A 24,235-nucleotide genomic window follows, 5' to 3' on the forward strand; every position below is an offset into this window, starting at 1 on the left:
AAATACTAGAATCGATCCATCTCCACACTTCCCGAGGGACTTCAATAACAATAATATGGGTGCCTTCTCATATCGGCATCTAAGGAAATATGATGGCTGATAGCGCTGCAAAAGAAGCATCTACATCCAACTTACCCATCCACAACATACAGCTCCAAGAAGATATAAAATCAAAATTCAAAAGGAATATCCAAGGCAAGTGGCAGGAACTTTGGATCACCAAAGACACAACGCTCAGAGAAATACAACCTAATGTAACCAGTTACTTATACCTAGCATCCCTGAACAGAAAAGAAAAGATAGCAATATGAAGATGAGGGATTGGACACACACGTTTGACACACGATCATCTTATGTCCTCTTCTTCTTAAAGTTCCATCTCCTATCGGAGGTTGGATATCATAACGGCTATGGTCACTTTGTTAGCTGCTGCTCTGAAAAGTTGTAGTGAACTACAGTTAAACCATTCTCTAATGTTCTTCAGCCAGGAGATGCGTCTTCTTCCTTGGATCCTTCCTTGCATAATAATTCTCAGCAGCTCATATTTTTCTCCTCTGGTTATGTGACCCAAATACTCTAGTTTTCTTCTTTTTATGCTGTTCATAATTTCTAACTCTTTATTTAGACGTCGTAGTACCTCAGCATTGGTAATCCTTTGAACCCACTGAATTTTTAATATTCTTCTGTAACACCACATTTCGAACGCTTCTATTTTTCTTATGTGTTGTTTCTACATGTCCAAGCTTCCATTCCGTATAGTAAGATAGAAAATATGTAACATCTTAGAGCCCTCAATCTGAGATGCAACTGAAGGTCGCTGTTGGTAAACATTGTCTTCATTTTCACAAATGATTGCCTTGCAGTTTCAATTCGGACTTTGATTTCTCTGCTTTGGTCATTTTTGTCATCAACCCAGGTTCCCAGATATTTGTATGTCTCTACTTTTTCTATTGGGGTTTGCTCTATCATTAATCTTTCATTTCTATGTTGCGTTTTTGAGACAATCATAAATTTAGTTTTTCTCTTATTTATTTTTAGTCCGTATCTAATGCAATAATCGTTAATTCTATTTACCAATTCTTGTAGCGATTTCAGGGTGTCTGCCATTATAACGGTGTCATACTCCTCTGTCTTACTCCTCTCTTTATATCTATATTTTCGGACTTTTGTTCTTCTATCTTTATATTGGCCTTTTGATTCCAATACAGATTGATAATGATTCGTAAGTCTCGTCTGTCTATATCTTTGTTTCTCAGTACTTCTATTAGTTTTTCATGTCGGACCCTGTCGAATGCCTTCTCGAAGTCGATGAAACAGGAATAAATATCTATGTTCATAACTAAGTATCTTTGAGAGAGAACATTAAAAGCAAACAATGCCTCTCTCGTTCCCAGTCCCTTGCGGAACCCAAACTGAGTATCATCCATATCATCTTCTAGTTTTCTATATAATCTTCCATGAATCACCTTTAGAAATATTTTGAGGGTATGGCTTATTAGTGATATTGTCCTATAGTCTGCAAACTTATACTGTTTTTGGTATTGCTACAAAGGTGGACACCAACCATTCCTGTGGGATTTTTCCAGTTTTATATACTTCATTAAATAGGTCCAGAAGTACAGGTAGAGTTTCATCGTCTAGACATTTCAGTAGTTCCGCAGGTATTTCGTCTGGACCTACAGTTTTTCCGTTTTTTGCGTTTCGTATTGCTTGTTCGATTTCCTCTATTATGATCTCTGGCCCCGTTTCGCTGTCGATTTCTTTCGGTCGTGTCGATTATTCTCAAACAGATCTGTTATGTATGTCTTCCATTTTTTTAATTTCTCTTTAATTTCTATAATGATTTTTCCATTTGCGTCTTTCAGAAGGGCATCTTTCTTTTTTCTCAGTGTATTTGTCATTTCCTTTATTTTCTTATGCATGTTAAAGCTATCATACTGTTTCACTGCATTGATTTGCAAGCCAGGTGGATTTGGCCTCTTTTATTTTCTTTCCTATCAATCTCTGTAGTTCCTTGTATTTTGCTTTACTCCTGCTTTTATGTTTCCTTCTTTCCTCCATTAGATCTAAGATTTCTGAAGTCATCCATCTCTGTTTTTTTCTTATTTTTGTCTGCAGTAGCTTTTTTTCTCCTGCCTTTATTAAAGTTTCCTGTACCATGTTCCATTTGTCATTAACATCTGTTGTTTTTATCACGTCTTGTTTGATTTTCTTTAAGTTATCATTTATTTCTTGTTTTAAGCTCTGACGTATAGGTTCTTCTTTAATCTTTGAGACATCAAACCGTGGTATATTTGTTTGTTTTTGGATCTTCTTCAATTTTATCTGCATTACGCCTACTAATGGATTATGGTCTGAATTTATGTCAGCTCCGGGGTATGTTCTCAGAGACTTTATAGCGTTTTTATATCTAGATTTTATTAAAATGTAATATATCTGGTTTCGAACAATGTTGTCTTCTGAATCCGCAGGTGATTTCCAAATATGTTCTCTACAAACCAACAATTATGGTTCCACTGCAAGGATATTCCTATCACCGTCAAGCACATCCTCACAGAATGTCAACACTACCAGGCGACTCGTACTGCCAACAATATAACCCACAGTTTAAAAGAACTTCTGAACTGTTCAAGCCAACTCAAAAATAAATAAAAAATAAATAAAGTATCAAATCAACATATTCTTATCCATTGGTACTTATATCATAAGACTGATCTGTTCTTGGGCACTTACCAGTTTTGGTGGGTTTGGATGAGCCAACGGGACAAAGATTCTTAGCTCTATGACACTCGTCAAAAACTATAAGACCATCGAAATCAGCTCCACACCACTGCAACAACTGCTTCAGTCTGGATTTATATTTTCCTCCGGCCGAGTTGCTTTCTCCAATCAAGGCGGAATAAGTGCTAAACACCACTCCTTTCTTCACGTTGCCATTGGTACTGGAATTGATTTTGGCGTATTTGAGTTTGTTGAGAGGATGCACATCTATTTTCCCGGCCCCAATGTCTCGCAAGTCACGTTCGGCGTCATATTTGAGATCGTTCGATACTGAAACCCAGATAGCTTTCTTGCGGCCTTTCAGGTAATTTTCGAAGATGATTCCGGCTATGGTACGGCCTTTACCAACACCGGCACCATCACCTAAAACAAATGAGATGTTAATAAAATATCCATGTCTATACAAAAACTATATTCAAAACAATTAGTGAAATTAGAGACACAATTGATAAACTAATTTTGAATGTCACTTTTTGAATATGTGACACAAGAGGTGAGATTGCAAGATTAAATTATCATTTTATATGATCATGTAGCAATTTTCTATCCTATCGAAAATCGCTACCTTATAGATAAACTAGTTGCATGCATAGTAATTAGCATATGAGCGAGCATAGAAATTTTTATTACATAAAATTGGTTAAAAGCGGTTAAGAACTTCAAGTTTCCGAGGTGTTTCCAATCTAAATGGGCCACACTGTATAAGGATCATTAAGTTTTTAATGTACCATTAAGTATTATTATACAGGGTGTTTCAAAAAAAGGTAACCCCGTCTCTAGGGTAGGTAAAAAACTGAAAAATAATTGGGGTTTGCTGAGTAAAAAATTTTTGTAACGCCATCCGTTTTCAAGATACAGGGCGTTGAAGAAAAAAAATTTTACGCATTTTTTACGATTTTGCCGAAACTACTGGCAACATTGTAATGAAATTTTATACGAATATGTTTTGGAAGCTGATACATCCCATGAATTTGTTTTTATATCTGATTCTCATAGAGGGCGCTAGTTACACGGATCGTACTAAGTATTGGTCAATATAACTTTTTTAAGAGTATACTTATTAATCAAAATTTCAAGTAGACTTAAACATCATTCAAATTTACACGAAAAAGGTACTCTTGGTAAAACTCGATACTGTGTACCGTTTTCGGAATATTTTGATTTGAAAATTATGAAGTAATAATTGATGCTAGTAGTAATGATAAAGTTCTAATAGGTATACCTCTATTTTCTCCAAGTGTGCCATGGAAATCTGACATTTATTGATTGTTATGACGATAAATCAACAATAATTAGAGTTTTGAAACCTTGTTATTTTTAAAATCAAATCAAAATGTACTCAAATGTTGAATACACTGACATGTTATTAACCTAGGCGAATGTTTAGGATGTTCTAGTGCAGCTGTGACACGTTATGCAGAAAAGTTTCCTAGAAGAAACTTACCAAGTAAAAAACATTTAGAGCCGTTGAACGACGTTGTCGAGAAACTGGGAATGTGAGACACAATAAAATAATTTCTGGTAGACCAAGAACAACAAGAACAATTAATAAAGAAAATAATATTTTAAATTTACTTGATCAAGATCCAACAGTTAGCGTAAGGAATATAGCAAGACAAACAAATACTTCTTCTTCAAGTACTTGGCGGATACTGAAAGAACAGCAATTACATCCTTATCATTACAGACAAGTCCAAGAGCTCTTGCCAGATGATCTACCGGTTAGAGTGGATTTTTGTGAAACATTGCAACAAAGGACAGCCCACAATCCAAATTTTTTAAAATGCATTTTTTTTACGGACGAGGCCACCTTTACGCGACAAGGTATGTTTAACTCCCATAATGCACACTACTGGTGTGATGAGAGTCAAAAGGGTATCACATTACCAACACTCATTTAAAGTTAATGTTTGGGCAGCAACTTTAGGTAACAAATTAATAGGTTATCATATTCTACCTGGAAATTTAAATGGTGATATGTATCTTGATTTTTTAAACAATTCCTTATTCGAGATATTAGAAGATTTAACGCTAAACGAGCGAAGATCTTTATTTTTTGTGCACGATGGAGCTCCACCACACTTTGATAGAAGGTGTCATAATTGGTTGAGTAATCATTTTCCGAATCGATGGATTGGTAGAGATGCAGAAGCTCCGATTCATTGGCCTCCTCGGTCATGCGATTTTAACCCTTTGGACTACGCAGTTTGGTCGTATATTAAGGAAAAAGTCTATGCTACAGAGGTAAATTCACGCCAAGAATTGGAAGAAAGAATTCAACGTCAATTTAATGACATCATAGCTGATCCCCTACAATTTAGAAGGTTAATGGAATCTTTAGAAAAAAGAATAGACTTGTGTATTCGCGAAAACAGAGGGCATTTTGAACACTTACTGTAATTGAATTTTATTTTATGTTCTTAGTCATTAATTTAATTTTCTTCTTGTGAGTTTTGTTTAATTACTAACTATTTTATACCAGCATCAATTATTACTTCATAATTTTGAAATCAAAATATTCTGAAAACAGTACACAGTATCGAGTTTTACCAAGAGTACCTTTTTCGTGTAAAATTGAATGATGTTTAAGTTTACTTGAAATTTTGATTAATAATTATACTCTTAAAAAAGTTATATTGAGTAATACTTAGTACGATCCGTGTAACTAGCGCCCTCTATGAGAATCAGATATAAAAACAAATTCATGGGATGTATCAGCTTCCAAAACATATCCGTATAAAATTTCATTACAATGTTGCCAGTAGTTTCGGCAAAATCGTAAAAAATGCGTAAAATTGTTTTTCTTCAACGCCCTGTATCTTGAAAACGGATGGCGTTACAAACATTTTTTACTAAGCAAAGCAAATAAAAAGTTATAAACAAGTGTCCCAAATATAAAATAAACATTTGTTCTTAGAATTATCGCAATAACTCTTAGGAAAATTAAAAGAGAACTCCATAAGTCAAAAAATGGTAAAAAAAAATAAAAAACTAATTTGTTGCCCCTCAACTCCCAACAAATTAGTCTTTAGGTTAAGTTAGTATAGTGTATGACCTCCACGGTTGTTGTTTACTGTCCTACATTTGTAAGGCAAACTCATGATCAGATGGTCAATGTCACACTGCAGTATTATGTTCCACTCGATTGAAAGGCCCTAACAGTTGATGTCTTGTATTGAAAGCAATATTTTGTTGTAAAATGCGTCTGCCCAATATGTATCAAACATGCTCAATTGGGTTTTTTTACTGGCGATTATGCAGGCAGTAAGTAATATGCAGAGTAAAACCTCAATTTCATTTTCTTCGAGGAATGTTCGCACGACCATGGCAGTATGCGGACACGCATTAATTGAAATTGGGGACCAGCTTGTTGTGCAAAGGGTACAACAATAGGCTCAAGAATAATATCACGGTGATCTGTTACATTTAGAAACCGTTTCAGACAAACGAGATTGGTTCTACCACCAACAGTGATGTCACCCCATACCATTATACTGCCGGCTTGCTGTCTATGAACCTCCCGCACAGTGGTCAATCGTTCAGCATTACCAGATCGTCTCCAAATTTTTGTCCGTCTTGTATCTGGTGAAAATTCAAATCGGAACTCATCTGTTAACAAAGCAGAGGCCCACTTACGTCTAACCCAATTTGCATGTTCTTGTGCCGACTGAAGTCGATGATCCATTTCTTCTGGATAACACAGGTACTCACACAGGTCTTAGAGCATTTAACTCAACTTCGTGCAGTCTATTTCTAATAGTTTGGCCACTTACAAACACCTGATGGGTCTCTTGCAGCCTCCATTGTAATTGTGATGCTTACAGTTCGATCTCGCAAAGCCTGCAACCTAATAAAACGGTCTTCAATCTGTTTGGTTATCCTTATATGGCCTGTATGATATTTAGCAACATCACCAGTTTCTTGACACGTTAACCACAAACGATTAATGACACTTCTGTTCGTGTTGAGGACGTCAGCAATGTCTCTTTGACTTCTGCCAGCTTGAAGCATCCCGATAGCACGCCACTGCGTTTCGCGGTTAATGTCTCTCCATTATTGGCAATTGGAAAACTAAATAAAAACCCACAAAGACATCGAAAATCAAGTACCAATAAAAAAATATTACTTTTTGTCTTATAGACAAAGAACGCATATTGAAGTTTGTCAAATTTTTTATAGCCATTCTTATCTGCATTCCTGTCCAACTTGGTATAATAATCGACAACAAAAAAGTTTAAAAACATAATTTATTTTTGTATTTTCAGCTAACACTGATTTAAAGCTATTATTGTAGGTGTCCCCTAGATTATTTTGATTTGTGTATATTTAAAATAAAAGTTTAATATATTCATGATTTCGACTTATTGAGTGAATTTCTTACGAGGACAACAAAATATATTTGATTTTTTAAAAATTTCTAGTTTTAATTGAACAACGTACCTATCAAGAATCCAGCCCTCGATTTATTTGGTAATATATGTGAGTGTGCTTGTGAGGCATACGTAATACTCTCCAACTGTAAAGCAGACAAATGTCCTTTGTTTATAGTCTCGTCCGGTAAAGACAGTTCATACCAAACGTCGGCGGGAGCTACACTAGATAACGAAGCTGTCTCGACAACGGGATCGGGATGTTTTCTGCCTAGCTTCAGTTTCGATGGCATATAGTCGGCGTACGTTTCAGCAACGCCCATTTCTTCGTCGTCTACCTATTTAGACAAATCAAATTATATTAGAAATGCCAGTTAGTTACCATTTAAGCTAAGGATGTAAATTAAAGTTTTTTTTAATGAGAATATAATAACCCTTAATTAAGTTGTGGATTTTATATTAAAAGTATGGCTATATGCCCACAAGATCGGGGCCAAGTAAGTCACCCGTCAATTTGAAAAACATAACCGCCAAATAACTGTATGTTCTACTCCCACTAATGTCATTTTAGCAAAAAGTGCAACTATCGATCTACACCATAGATTTAAATGGATTGCCACGAAATACATAGCAAAGATTAGCACAACTCCAAATCACTCATTATTAAATATGCTTCTAGACTTAAAAAATATCATGGTTATCAACAAGGATATTGGAAGGGAAAAAATCCAACATATTTGATTGACGCTCTAACAGCAGTTAAAAAGTTTTTACCATCAATGAACACAAGTGACATACCAGCCTGCTACTCAAATGAATATGATATCTACACTTATAATGTACCAATTATAAAAACATTATTAAAAAAAATAGTTCCCATAACCTTTGGGAATATTATAATTTTGTAAATTCGTATTACTGTAATTACATACAAATATTTACAGATACTTCAAAAAAACAAAAAAAATCAAAACCTTGAGGAAGCCAAAACGGGCATAGGAATACACATACCTAGTATAAATTATTCCTTTTCTGAAAAAATTCCTTCACTTATTAATATCAGTACAGCAAAAATAAGAGCTATTCAAAAGGGTCTAATGATTTGCGAGGGAAAAAATTTTGATAAAGCTAAAATATTTACGGACTCAAAGAGCGCTATAGACAACATTAATAACCATATGATAACTGCAAAAAAGGATTACAGAGTCTTGCAAGTTAAAAAGAAACTATACTATTTAAATAAATATGGGAAAGATATTAGATTAGACCATGGTTTGACAGAATCCCATACATAGATAGGCGGCATATTACTACCATTATTAGAATGAGGACTGGTCATTGCCTGACAGGAGTACATTTATACAAAATCAACATTCGCGATAACTCATACTGTGAATGTGGGCAAATGGATACACTAGAACACATATTTTGGGAATGTCCAATAAACAAAATAAAAGATTATGATGTCTATCAGGAGCTGATCAAAATTAATATTAAAACCCCAATTAACATACCAATGCTTCTATGCGAGATTAACCCTAAAATTATCAAAATTCTTCTCAGATTTCTACAGATCAACCATATAAAATTATAACCTCAATAATAACCTATCAAATATTAACATTTAAACCAACTAAGAAAATAGAAAACATACTTAAATAAAATGTAGACATGTAGATAAAATGTCTATATACACTGATAATTGATAATAGGGCATGAGATATATCATATATTCTCAGACTCACGACAGTGGCCCAAAAATTGACAAAACAAATGTACTGGCTGATTATTCAGTAGAATAAAAGCCAAAAAGAAGAAGAGGAAGAAGAATTTGTTATAATAACAGCTCACTATTTTAAAATAATGTTTTTTTAAACGATTTCCGATGTGGAAATCGAAACGTCAAATAAGAATTATAAAATGTTATTTTCATTACAACCAAGTATGGCTTAATCCCATATAAACATAATATTTAACTTGACATGCGACAAGAAAAGAAAAGTTCTCAGAACTAATAGCAAGTTGGGTATTAATATAAAAAACAAAAAGGAAGTAATTAAAATGAGGAAAGCTTAAAATTCGGCACATAAATTCATATGGTCATATTATATCGTCAATCATATTCTTAATTTTTTTTAAACTAGTAGATTCTTCTATAAAATTCTGCTGAAAAATGACTTATAATTTTTAAAAATTTATTGGAGTATCCAGGGAGTACAAAAGAGTAAACAGAGCAAAAGGGATTGTTCAAATAATTCCATTCGAACATGTAAAACTATTTATAAATATTTTTAATTTAGTATTTAACTACACTTTTGACAAAAATGCACCCACTCAAATGTCAAACAATTTGTCAAAGTTTTTTAGTATTATAGTTTTTTGTGCGCTTAAAACTCTTTCAAAAAAGACTTCCCGAAAAATCAGGCTCACCCTCAGAGTGAATTTAGACGTGGATGAAGCAACATCTCTGTTTGGCAGAAGTCCCTAGAAATCCGTCAAGGATTTAATCCTCAAAAAAGGTATACAGTGCTCTCCAAATCGGTCAACGATTTGTCCCGCTGTTGGTATAACAGCAATCAATTATAATCACAGATATATTATACATATTGATTATAATATACAGTAGTGCCCGTTTTTGTATACACTAGAAGTGTTTAAAGGTATTTTTCGCATGGTTCTCTGGGTGGCCTTTGACACATGGTTACCACATCTCCGCAGCTCTTGATCCAGGATCTTTGTGATAACGACTTGGATAGACAATAGTGCACATACACTTTCGAAAGACTTTATAACTAATAAGTAGTATTTAGAAGTAGGAATTTTGTTTAGTTCTTTATGTATTTGTACTGATTTTGTTTTTCTTTCTTTTTCTATTTAATAAATCGTTTTGTACCTTTGGATAGCTTTTTGAACCGTTAGTGTTTAAGACATTCTTATATTAGAGGTAAGAGCTCTCATATTTTGTAACCAGCAATCTATGTTATACTCTCCTCATTTTAGGACATTCTTCATGTTTGTCCTATTGTGTAGATACTAATTTTATCTACAGGGATAATGAGAAACTGAAGCTATTTTGTTGTGCATCTTAATATAATTTACTATTTTTATTGGGATTAAGCCACAATTCTACTTTAAAATAAATTTGTTTTGACGTTTCGATGGTTCTGCGCCTACCATGGTTGTAACGGGTAACAAGGGATGAGGGTTCGATTATGGAGACCGAGCCTGAGAAATGGCCAAACATCCAAGGAAGGCAGCAGGCGCGCAAATTACCCACTCCCGGCATGGGAAGATAGTGACGAAAACTAACGATACGGGACTCATCCGAAGCCCTGTAATCGGAATGAGTACACTCTACTCTACACCCTTTAACGAGTATCAATTGGAGAGCAAGTCTGGTGCCAGCAGCAGCGGTAATTCCAGCTTCAATAGCTTATTAAAGTTGGCAAACTCTCGTTCGACAGTTCGAATGTAGAAATATTTTATTTCGAGTAGGAACTTACGTTTCCTGTTAGTAATCCAATTACATCGGCACATTGCCGTATAATTTAATACTTTCAAGTATGTTTTCATCAATGTACACCCAACTACTGTTTGGTTTTGCGGTTAGTTACGCAAGTACTCCAAAAGTTCACTGAAGATGGACTGGTTAGTTCGAAAACGTTCTGAACTTTTTAATCCATTTCGATTTTTTAATTTAATCCTCTAGTTGACGGGTTGGTTAAAAATTACACGAGTACACGGTGAGGCCCTGCTGGACCAATAAACTTTTTTTTCCCTAATTTTGGTTTAGACACTCCGCACAACAGGCTGTAATATGATCAAGACAAATTCGGCTTTTACACAATTTAAAAAACATCTAGTTTTTAAGTTAATATTAATTAATATTTTCAATATCCCCTTTTGTTTGGTGGGGGATTTGGATGCTCTGGATCAGATATTATAATACTCGCATATTTTGCGCCAATCTGGCGCACACCACTAGACAACGTCTCAGTTAAAGCCTGTCCTGCAATGTTTGGTTTAACCAAGTCAATTTTTTTTTCTCAAATAAAATCGGAGATCAGGAGGGGTTCACAGCAGGAAGATCTTGCATAGACCACATTTATACACTCCAACAATTAATTGAAAAAAAAAATGGCAAAAAATAGACCAGTACACATGGCATTCATAGATTTAAAAAAGGCATATGACACGGTCCCCAGAAAACAACTATGGAACAAGATGAAGGAAATCGGAATAACTCAGAGGTTAATAGAAGCCGTAAAAAACCTTTACAACAACAACAAGGTAAGAGTTAAAACCGGAAATAAATACTCCAACGAATTTAAGACCACAAAAGGCTTATTGCAGGGATGCTCTACATCTCCGTCACTGTTCAAGATATTCCTCGAACAAATATTAAAACCATAGAAAAAAAATGTGAAGGGATGGGAATACCAATCCGGGACAACTTCTTGTACACATTAAGCTTTGCAGATGACCACGTGGTAACGGCTCAAGATGAAGAAGATCTGTGCTATATGCTCCGAAAATTAGAAAAGGAATACACAAAAAATGGACTGGAAATAAATCTAGAAAAGACCGAATATTTAACAACAGAGCAAGAACCAGCGAGAAACTTAGAAATGGACGATAATAGGGAAATTAACGGCACTGACAAATTCAAATATTTAGGATTCATACTCTCAAAAAATGGAACCACCGAGTAAGAGATAACCAGCAGATTAGTACAGACAAGAACATGTATTAAACAAATGAACGGGGTACTGTGGGATAGACAGATTACCCGAAATACAAAGAAGAGAATTTAACACCTTGGTATGCAGTATAATGACCTATGGAGCAGAGAATTGGGTAATAAATAAACGAAACGGGTCCAAAATCACAGCAACTGAAATGGAGTTCATGAGAAGAAGCTGCAGAGTGACAAAAATGGATCGCATCAGAAATAAGGAAATAAAACGAAGAATGGCAGTAGAACAAGACATACTCAGCTACATCGAAGAAAAATGTTTAATTTGGTATGGACATGTGAGAAGAACAGATCATACAAGGTGGATAGCAAAGATTTCGGATTGGAGCCCAATAGGAAGGAATAAAAGAGGTAGACCCCGAAGATCATGGAGGCAAGAGTGGACGAGGCCATGGAAAGACGAGACCTTAGAGATGAAGAATAGCAGAACATAAAGGACTGGAGACGTTGGCTGAAAGAAGGAAGGCGGCGACAGCTGTAAAAATCCTTGTATAGATAGAATTTTTTTTTGAAAGACTCTTCTCTCTTTGCTACAGGGTACATCTGGATTATTATGCCTAGTTATAACCAAAGCATTAATTGCAACCACATTTAGCAGTCGATAAAATGTTACTCTTTTAGTTGCCCTGGCTACATTATACGTTGAAGCCACTACTCCACTTTTTGTTAGGTTGTAGAAAGATATTATTTTTGACTTTTAGGCATCTCTAGTTGATGGAAGGATGTTGTCAATATCGCGATGCAAATACGATATTATTAAGACATTTTTAGATTTCTTAGGGACACAGGAAACTGCGATGGCTTTCGTACCATTATAAATGCATTTTTAAAGAATGTGGAACCACAGGATTTAGTTTTAGTTACTTGGGGAATTACACGCATCGTATTTCAGAATTTCAGTGCTTAAACGCTAGAAGGAACTACATTGTGCATATTGGCAAAAGTTACATAAATGGACGGGAGAGACCTGTGAGTCCATTTAGCGGTATATCTCGAATGTATATTAATTTTTTTTTTCAAATAAAAAATGTGTATACTTATTGCAAATTCTTAACTTCGAAAGGTATCTAGAATATCGCACAATTTTAGCAAAAAATTAATGCAAAAAATGAGTTTTGCCTAGACTGACAGGCTTTACGTATGCAATGGAGGGATATACCACTCACAACAACGTTCGAGTTTTTTGGCGTGTTGTAGGACGTTCTATCAATAATTTCCACGTGGAAATCGAAACGTCAAAATAAATTTAATTTAAAGTAAAATTGTGGCTTATTCCCGATAAAAATAGTAGGTTATTTAATAGATTTAAATTAAAATTAAACTTAAAAAATCCACAGATAATACTGATTACTTTACATGTATTCAAAAAAAATTGATGTAAAAAGTTTAAGAGGGGGGTATGGCGCATTTGTTTAGAGTTTAGGTTGGTGCCTTTTTTATGAACCAGTCCGGCCCTGATACAAAGTAACGAATAATAGAATCTTTTAATGATCAACAACAAAAAATCGATCAGCTGGAAAATATATCGTGGCGCTTAACAGCGGAGGTGAATCATTTATACATTTTATTTATATGATTGCATGAGTTATCTACTGACTCGATTAATCAAATATGTAAGGATAAAAAAATGTTAATTACTATTTAAATAAAGTAACAATTCCACATAACATTCCATTACCATAACACATTCTTTTCGCGTGAATGTAATTTTCAATTACAACAAATATTTCTAACGATTAAATTATTTGTAAATATCGACATTTTCAAATTGAAAAATCATAATTGAAAATACTGGAATGTTCAACAATATTGTTATTTTATATATTTTCAATTAAAATGTTTGCAATTCTATTCCGTTTTCAAGAATTCGCGTTTGGAGATATAATGTTAATGTTATTTCTTAAAATAATAAAACAGTGGTGACACAATTATAGCATTGTAGATGTTTATGTAGCTGTCTATCTGCTATACGAACTATGGAATACAAGAACAGTTATTGCATGGAAAATATAGATATAGCTGCTACTCTGCAGCAGGACATATCGATATTTTTTGTGCCTAGGCTTTTATGCTTTGTGTAGTGTGTGCTAAAATATGTCTTGTCACTATGCAAAGTAGATTTCACAGCCTTTACAACGAATTGCTTATAATTAAACAATTTCGTAACATTGGACGAGCACCGATTTGACGGATACGAGAATAATTTCTCTTTTCATTTAACAGGAAAATTCCCGTGCCTGGCTGGCTCCCAAATTTTAACTTATCGGGGGACAATCTCGTTCGGTTACCGTTTTACTCAATGTGCTAACGAGGGAGTTATAACATTAATAATGTCATTGTCAGTCTGACGGATAGGAAAATTGGCATGCTTTTGAGGTATTTTGCATTGGTTCATTAAGTTTTGCGTTTTTTATATACGAGGACAAGGGAAAAGTTGCCGGTTTAGCTGATAGACGGCACTTGCAACTTATTATGTTAGTATATTTACTTATGTATAGGTAGTACTTTTGAGTATTTGGATGGTTTATCGCTAACAGAAATTTATCCTAGGAGGAATGATCGTTAAGTTCCAGTGCCTTTTGGATTGTGTGGCATTTGATAGCGCTGTTTAAAATGACAGTCTAAACTCTGCAGTTTTTCCTATGCTCAATTGATTTCATTTTTGTTATGATAGCATTGCCAGCTCTCAGTAATGACGAAATAAAGCAAAGAACGTCAATAGAAACAGACATAGAACAAAAAAAGACTAAAGTTGTATGGACATGTAAGAAGAACTAGTGACAGCAGATGGATAAAGAGAATAACCGAAACGGTTGAGCGAGGGAAGGCAGTGAATACTGTAGAATCCCTGAATATATATATATATATATATATATATATATATATATATATATATATATATATATATGTATATATATATATATATATATATGTATATATATATATATATATATATATATATATATATATATTAGTCTGCTTCACCTATTTATCTTGTTTGTTTTATTCGTTTGTCCTCATAATCTAATGCTTTAATGACATGGTAATTTTTGTTTCCATAAATACCTTGTATCTTCGTCCATGCAGATGATAGTGTTGTGTTTCTGTTTATGCTTCCGACGAACCTCTTCCATGACTGTTTTTTTTTACTTTTGTTGGAAATATATCTTGCTTTGGCTCTACGTTTTTTGTATTTAGTTATGCTTGTTGTGTTTTTTTTTCATCCTACATATATTTAAAGCAGATTTGTTCTTTTGTATTGCTTCCGCTCACAGTCAAACTGTTATAAGTTTATCACAAACAAATTATAAATAAATTCTCAACAATGTTTATACCATTTAAAGTAGGTATGTTTAGTGATTGTTGGGATTTTAATTGGATTCGGTTTATTTATATTTTGACCCAAAAAAGTGTCAAAATAATAATGTGAAATGCCTAGAAACAACTTGGTAGATAATTTATGACTAGAAAACGATTTTATACAGGAAAACTTGGTGAAATAAATGTATATTTTGAACAACTTCCATTATCTCCCTTCATGAACGCAATCTGATTATTGGAGAAGGCTTGGTAGTGTATAAATAAATAAATTTAGTTTTTAATAAAAAACATATTTTTCCATTACTAGATCGTAGGACGTAGGTAAACAAATAAATCCTTGTAAATAAATCTAATATCTATCATAAGACGTTTCCTCGGGCGAGAATCTATTTTCAATCCAAATATATACTGAAACACAATGAACTGAATTGAAAATTGATCCACAACTTGTTATTGCAAAATATAACCAGGTATTTCCAAAATACTTTTTAATAATAAGACATAAAATGAAATTCATGGTAATTTGAGGTAGAAAAAACGATTTGTTTTTCACGGCGAATTGTTTCTAACAGTTTATTAATTTACAATGAACAGAATACTATAACACAGTAACTTAATAACTTACTTCTTCCTCTTCTTGATGAGGCATGGGTTTGTTATCCATTTGGTTCATCCACATGGACTGGACAGCTTTATTGCTAAGAGGTCCGCCCCACGGAGACATGTTTCCGCCAGGGTAGAACATTGAGAAATATCCGGGGTTAAAGTAGGGATTAAGCATCTCCACTAAAAGGAATTTAATGTTAAATATATTGATATGCAATGGGACGCATCTCATAATAGAGGAAATAATAAAAAAATCCATTATTTATAAAGTGTCATGTGATATATTACTGAATACTCTACTGTACCTTAATATTCTGAACTGTACTATTTACTATTTTTCTACGAATTATTCAAAAAAAAAAAAATATGGACTAAGTGGGTCCGAACTATGATTAAGCAATCGATTCGATATTTGTTCCCTAAAGACAACTTAAATCGAAGCAAATGTATCGAAATCTTTCGAGGTTAAAATGACTTCATTAACATGACTTTTTTATGAAGTAAATACCTATATTGAACGAAACATCCTTTGAAATTACATACGCACTATTCAACGCAGATCTCTGAAATTAAGAGATTACCAAATCAAATTAACACATTTATGGACAACTATCTGCCGACAGAAGAACCATATAACTTAATAAAAGGTGTTCGCCAGTATGATAAGCTTTCACCTATAGTAATAACACATATATTGAAAAATCTTTGAAATAGTGTTAGGAATTGAATCTGAAGACATTAACCATAAACCTATCAAAAACCTTCGTTAGAACATGAACATACCGTCATTATTGTTGATGTGCAATATCTTTTGAATAATACAGATAAAGCTGTAGAGCAATATTGATTGCATATAAATATTCAGAATACTGAAATAATGAGATTGCAGATGCAGATAATCAATGAAACAGTAGAAAAGTTTCAATATCAAGTCTTTAACATCAATGATAAATGGAACTGTGGCAATTAGTTTAGAATTCGGATCTGTATTGATAAAAGAACGATTGTCAAATTTAATGCCACAAAAAGAGAAATCAAACGATTTCTACCTGGCGAAACCGAATTCAAATTTTTAAATTTTTACCACTGCGCTTCCTAAAACTTGCGAAGCAAACAGCTTGATGAATTACTCGGCAAGGGAATCTAAAATTGCATTCCACATGCCGTTCATCATGGTCAAAATTCGTAGTGAATTCAGTTTCTGGTACTCCAACCAAAGTAAAGTAATAAAACATAATGACGGTATTAGATTTTTGTTTTGATACAGGGCAGCGACAGCCGCTTATACGTATTTCGACATCTTTAGGTCTCATCAGAGCGGTATAGCCACGTCTCCTCAGAGTAGTGGCTATAATAAATAATAAAGAGAAGCAAGGCGAAAATAACATTCGGGGCTGCACAAAATCTGAAACTGGTACTCCCAGTCAGCCGTCATATTTCGCCCTACCGAAAATACCACCCCCACATTGTTAAATAAACCTTAAAACTTCGATTAAATACACTTGACCTAAGAAAGACCATCTAAATAACATTGAAAGAGGTTTGGTCTAATGCTAATATAAATTGAATTTCTTTCCAATAGTCGATGCAGGATATACTGTTGAAGATTCCATCTATTTGGGAGAATGAAGAAAATAAGTTCGATTCGAAAATGTACATTATGTTCAAAAAATAACTTTTTTCCACGGGGCTATAGGTATAGGCATTGCTTAGCAAAAAAAGAAAACTTTTATCCTTCCTCTTCAAAAAATCGTTTGGTAGCCGTCTTGAGGATTTACAGTTTTCCAGACACGATTTTTCAAAGTTCGCCACTCACCCATTTTTTGGCCATTTTCTCAATTTTTTCGCAAACATTGATGTACAACTTTTTTCTACTCAGTTTTAAGTATATCCAGTGGTACATTTAATAAAAAGAAAAATCAATTACCTTTAAAGTGGTATATTGTAGAGCTGTATAGGACTAATTGTAAGCAAGATACGGTTCTCCAAATTTTTCTACATTTGATGACTTTCGCTTTTTTCTGCTTTACTTTAAAGTTTTATTCAATTTCTCATTATAACATTTTTTCTAGTACATTCAGATATATGCATTACTAAATAAAGAAGAAAGCTTACTTTCTGTACTTTAAAATAGTCTATTGTAAAATATTTTAGGACTAACGGTAACCAAGATATGCAAAAATTAAAATGAGTTTTAAAGGAGAAGAATGCAGCTTTCGTGTGCAATTATTGTATTTTGCCGTAAATAGCAAAAATCGTTAGAAGTAGAAAAATTTGAAGAACCGTACCTTACTTAAAATTAGCCCTAGGGCCTTCTACAACTGTGACGCACCCAGGGGGTTTTGGGAGTTAACCTCCCCCCCCCCGGGTATATAAAGTAAAAAATATATATAGAATATTAGGACAATGTAGCTTGTCTTTCACACACAATACAAAAAATCCAAAACGCTAATTTAATAGAAAGACAGATACAGATAAATGCCTATATTGCGAATATTCCGACATTGTTAGTCACACAATGCTGGAGTGTAATAGATGTACAGTGGAGAAAAACAGAATGTCTAGAGAAATAGGTGTGAATCCTCTAACTGTGAGAGAGATGATCGTGAAGATGACGGGAAGTAAGGAGGGATGGAATAGTGTTCACAATAATTACATCCGAACAGTAATTAAAAAGAAAGAAGGGAAACACCAACCGGACCAACGACAGAGGTAAGATCTAGATAAGAGAAATGAGTATTCCAAAAATGTCGTCAGCCTTACAGCGGCCACTTACGGAGTACGGTACGTGCGACAGTCAACTGCGCACAAATAGGAATTGGTTTTAACCCTTAATAAGATAACGGGAACATATTTCCCACTTTACTTTGCCGCCAAATTTCGATTGTCGCTGTCAATACACAGAATGTTGAATTTTGTGATATTACGTATTCATTTCATGGATAAATACACCAACTATTCTGACAGTTATTCCATGGATCTGATTTTTAGTTGACAATCGACAACTAGATTTTCATAGGTTATGATATTTCTTGCCGCTAAAAGTTGATTTTTGTTACAATTTTGCAAATTATTTGGTGAATCGGCTCCAAAAATTCTGGTAAGTACAAAGTTATTGTATTATTGATATATATTGTTTGGTCAAGCTAAATACATTGTAATTTGTTATACAAATTTATGAAAAGATAGTTATTTTTGTCTCTGAAGTTGGTGGGAAAATTATTCCCCTTATCCAATTCCATAAAAAAAAACGCAAAAGTCATGCACCAGAAACATTAAAATTTCTGTTATATTTTAGGATTATGAATTCAAGAAGGGGATTATCAGAACGTGAACTCCTTGCTGCCTTAGAAGAAGATTAGTCTGATGTTGATCTCGACACTGATGATGATGATGACATTTTTATACCATCCCCATCTACTTCTGTTTGCGGTAAGTCCGATGGAGATGTTATTGATAGCAGAATTGGGCAATTGCTTGGTGAATCTGATGAAATTGTTCCTTCTACAACCGTTGATGTAAATTCCACAACTGAAAGAACATCTGAGAATGACCCACAAGAAAATCAAAGTGTTTTGGTAGAACAGAGTCCAGTGGTTACGCTAACTAATTTTACTGGACAATGGACCTCTGAAACAGATGTTCCAGAAATACCAAAATTTGAGCCTGTGTTACAGTCAAATGTTCAATTTACCCATAAACGTCAACCAATATTTTATTTTGAGAATTTCTTCCCTTGTGATCTAATAGAACAAATTGTTGCTCAAACGAATTTATATGCTGTACAAAAAGACAGCAAAAATTACAAAAACACTAGCCAAGAAGAAATAAGGGCATTGCTAGGTGTTTTTATTTTAATGGGACTGCATCCTGTACCAGACAAAGATTTATATTGGTCAAGTGATCCTTTTTATAATAATCCTGTTATCTCCAAAGCTTTTACAATAACCAGGTTCAAAAAATTAATAGAAAATATCCATCTAAATGACAATTCAGTAGCTGCAGAGAGAGGTTCACCTAACTTTGATATACTGTATAAGATAAGACCATTTATAGATAGACTAAATGAAGTTTTCAAAGAACAAGCCAAACCTGGAAGTCGATTTTCTATTGATGAATGTATGGTGAAATTTAAAGGACGTAGTTCTATCAAACAGTATATGCCCAAGAAGCCGATTAAGCGTGGTTATAAAATTTGGGCAAAGTGTGATGCTATTACTGGGTATCTGTACCAGTTTATTATCTATACTGGAAAAACTGAAGGCATTGAAAATGATGGCTTGGGATACAAGGTTGTAACTGAATTATGCCAAGATATACCACACAAATCTTTGGTTGTTTTTGATAACTTTTTTACGAGTTGCAAACTGTTGGAAGATTTATATGCTAAACAGCTGTATGCTATAGGTACAGTTAGACCTAATCGCAAAGGTTTGCCCGATTTCATGAGGAAAAAGCAAACCAAAAATGAAAAACTTCGAAAGAATGAATTCTATTGTTTGAGCAGTGGCCCTATAACAGCAATAAAGTGGTTGGATACCAAAGAAGTCACGGTTATTACAACTGCTAATCAACCACATGAAGTAACCATGATAAAACGTACACAAAGAGATGGCACAAAGAAAGATATAATGTGCCCAAAAGTTATTGCAGATTATACACTAAACATGGAAGGAGTTGATCACTTTGACCACTTTAGGGCATCATATCCCATAAGCAGGAAGTCTAGAAAATCGTGGATGAGATTGTTCTTCTTTCTTTTAGATGCAAGTGTAATTAATGCATATATTATGTACACAAGAATTCATGATCAAAAAAATACTTCTCACAAGGATTTTAGGCTTCGCCTTGGAAGAGCTCTCATAGGTGACTTTACAGTAAAGGCATCTCGACCTGTGATATTTAAAAATAAAAAAACGGACAACTTTGGTGTTCCAGACGAAATTCGGCTGAGAAATGTAGGACCACATTTACCAGATGTTCAAAAAAATTATACAAGATGCAGATTTTGCTCAACAAAAAAAGAAGAAAAACGAACGAACATTATATGTAGTTATTGTCAAGTAGCTTTATGCCCAAAACAATGTTTTAAATCATTCCACACTGCTGTAGTTGAGACCTAAATTAGTTTTGTCACCCATATATGCATTTTTGTATTTTTGAATTAATAAATTGTTTCACAAACTGTATAAGGGTAATTAATTTCCCACCTACAAAATTTTTTTAAAGAACAACGGGAAAATAGTTCCCACCACTATTTTTTTATTACTTTTTCAAATTATTTTATATTTCAACAAAAATATGTTTTATTTAACTCCTTTAGATACCAAAAGTATATAAACAAACAAATTAATTCTCCTTATATCCCATGTCTTATTAAGGGTTAATTGGTAGGCAGAATAACAGATAGCTCAATCTTTGGCAATGCTATCTTTAGCATTTTAAATTAAACTAAAACCCAAATTTTATAGACTCAAAATGGAGGTAGCATAAAAAAATTTCAGTGCAAAAACCAAACCCTCCCGGAAAAATTCTGGTTGCGCCACTAATCTACAGTAGATCATTTTAAAGATTAGTGTACCATTGTATATATCTAAAATCTGGGATACTGTGAATCGAACAGACTTCTACTAAACGTCATTTTGAAGAAAAAGTATAGAAGTTTTTTTACCCCATGGAAAAAAGTTATAAGGCAAAAAAGAAAAATCGCGAGTTTTCGTGTTCTTTTATTTCGTTTTTGAATATATTTTTGTAAAAAAGAAAAAATTGTTTTTGATTTAAAAGGTGACATTTAGATAAAAAAATTGAATTTTGAACAACTTTGCTGTAGATAAATATGTACGAAAAGTGCATAGAAATCACCTAAATCCTCCCTAGTAGATAGGGACTAATTCACCCCTTTCTCAACAACACACCCATTTAAATGGTATAAATTCCTCCGCGATTTTTTCATATTTGGAGGTTCATTGATCACATGAAACAATAAAACTCCGTTAATGTAGTTCCTTTCTAAAGTATATAATCAATAGCCTAAATTTGCAGCAGACTCTCAAAGTTCCTCCTAGATATCATACAGCCTTTAACACACAGCATATATTACATAATAACATAGTATCCAACAGTTTTGGTGATGTATGACAAGTGTAAAGGTATATTGACACATATAGGGAAAATAAAGGATTTGCTTAATAAAGTTTTAAATGTTTGGAAGTTTGTAGTAAGTTGTATACCAGATTTGTACTTGCTTTCATTTTTTCTTCTTAATCGTCGGCAACAGAAGAAAACCAACCAACAATTAATATAAAATATATGTAGAGCTTAAAATGAACTATTGTGCCTAGATCTTACAAATTTCTATTTCTTTTGAATCCAGATGGATATAAACTCCAAAAGAGTTAGAGGACCATATTTTGTTTATAAAGTAGAATATAGACGATAATTTTTGTTTTAAAACACTATTGGCTACAGACTTCGGTTAAACTAAAACATATTCAGACATAATTTCTGGCGGATAAATGCATTAAACTTGCCGATCAACTACAAAATATAAATAATGGATTTTTTTATAAAAATGTTCTATTCAAATTCTACTTAAACAATATCCCACATATACATCGAAATGTTTAAGAAGCGAAGAAAGTTTCTAGTATGGAGCAGGTTTATTTCTACAGCAGATTAGAATTTCTACGCAATTATATTATTCTACTAAAAATTATTACATACTTTTTACTTTGCAGCTTCAATAATGAAATACCATGCATCATGCAAATTGGTGAATATAGAAATGGCTTTTTATTTTAAGAGCCCAATATAAATTTACCTGTTAGGCAACCTGCAAAAATAATTATTGTTCAAAACCATTACAAAAAACCGGATAATCATTTCATTTATCCAGTATATTTTGTAGATATAAATTGCTTTGGTATGCAAATTTTTAACACAAAAGTCAATATAAAACATAAAAGTTTAACAACAAATGAGATTAATAATATGAGTTTCCTTTAGCAGAATTAATTAGTTTGGCACCTCCTTGGCATGCTTAAAATTAAATGATCAATTTTGTTTTGAGGCAATATTATCCATTCCTGTGCAAGACGATCTTGAAGATCTTGTTCGGTATGAATATTGTGAAAATGGGGAGCAATCCGCCTCTGAAGCTTATCCCATACATGCTCGATGGAATAAGATCTGGCAATTGTGTTGGCCACGGTGAAATTGTAATATCCTCATTATGAAACCAATCTCTTACTATTGCTGCAGTATGTTGCCTTAGCAATTGCAAATGGAAGGACAACAGGTTCTCAGATACGATCAACATATTGGTATTGATTTATACTGCCTTCCACAAGAACGGGAACAGTTCGATGATGAAAAATTATTTCTGCCCACGTCATAACTTGTAGACCATTATATTGGTGAACACCCTGTACATTCCTGAGTCTCTCTTGTCGACCGCCTCCTCCTCAAACTCTTACTCTTCTTGAATCAGAGTAGACACAAAACCTAGCTAGCTTCATCTGTGAATAACAGAACTCCATTCTTGGGCCCTCAATGGACGTCTAGTGTACAAGCCAGCTCGACGCCGACCAGAAGAAGACATTTTGCCCCACTGTACTATGTGTCACGGTATGGGCTTATAAGACCACTAAGGGAGTTGGACGTTTGGCATTAATAGAAGGCAATATTAATGCAAAAAATATCAAAGTATTCAAAACTGGTTTGGAATTATTACACCAGAAGATTTGAATCGTCTCGTGAACTCAATGTCTTGCAGAAACGAGTCTGTGCTAAAAAGCAAAGGTGATCCCACCAAATACTAATTTTTTTCATAATAACCATTGTGCCTTTTTTTAAATATATCTACTAATAGCTGATGACTGTTGTTTGATTTATTCTTAAATTTTTAGAGGGTTTGTCCTTTTAAAATACACGTTGAATATTAAGTAGGAGCATAAAATTATAGATAATCTTGTAATAACGTAAATCATGTGAAAAAGAAGAAGAAACTTGTAATAACGTAAATCATGTGAAAAAGAAGAAGAATGCTGCTAACAAAATTAAATGTTTGCAAAGTTTTCAGAATTTTGGCCACTAGTGTATATAAGCTGTACTAGACAAATAACTTGGTGGTTTGTCAGGGCCTTCGAATACCCAATACTTTCCTAAATAAGCAATACTCTTTGATTTTTGTAATGGGGATCTAACCCACATCATTCGGTTCCAAAGGCAGGTACACTCACCTCTGAGCTACCTACATCTCCCTTCCATGATATTCTGTGCATTTTCCTTTAGGCACTCAATTCAGTTTAATTCAGAATGAGTCAGTTTTTTTATTTCAGATTTTTTTTCTACGTTTCCGAGCCATATAACAATGCGAAGGAGACGTAGCATCCTACTGCGA

General features: G+C 33.7%; 1 protein-coding gene across 6 annotated transcripts in view; it reads right to left on the reverse strand.

Annotated features, from left to right (window-relative positions):
- The window catches only part of LOC140436560 (protein strawberry notch-like), a 60,198-nt gene that overhangs the window by 21,126 nt on the left and 14,837 nt on the right, over positions 1–24,235 (reverse strand). For all 6 annotated transcript variants that reach the window (XM_072525484.1, XM_072525481.1, XM_072525479.1 and 3 more), the window contains 3 exons: positions 15,854–16,014; positions 7,222–7,489; positions 2,734–3,144 (listed from right to left, as the gene is read on the reverse strand). In XM_072525484.1, the coding sequence (XP_072381585.1) occupies positions 2,734–3,144; positions 7,222–7,489; positions 15,854–16,014 (840 nt within the window). The remainder of the gene's footprint in view (positions 1–2,733; positions 3,145–7,221; positions 7,490–15,853; positions 16,015–24,235) is intronic.

Source organism: Diabrotica undecimpunctata, chromosome 3, assembly GCF_040954645.1.
Source record: "Diabrotica undecimpunctata isolate CICGRU chromosome 3, icDiaUnde3, whole genome shotgun sequence".
NCBI lineage: Eukaryota > Metazoa > Arthropoda > Insecta > Coleoptera > Chrysomelidae > Diabrotica > Diabrotica undecimpunctata.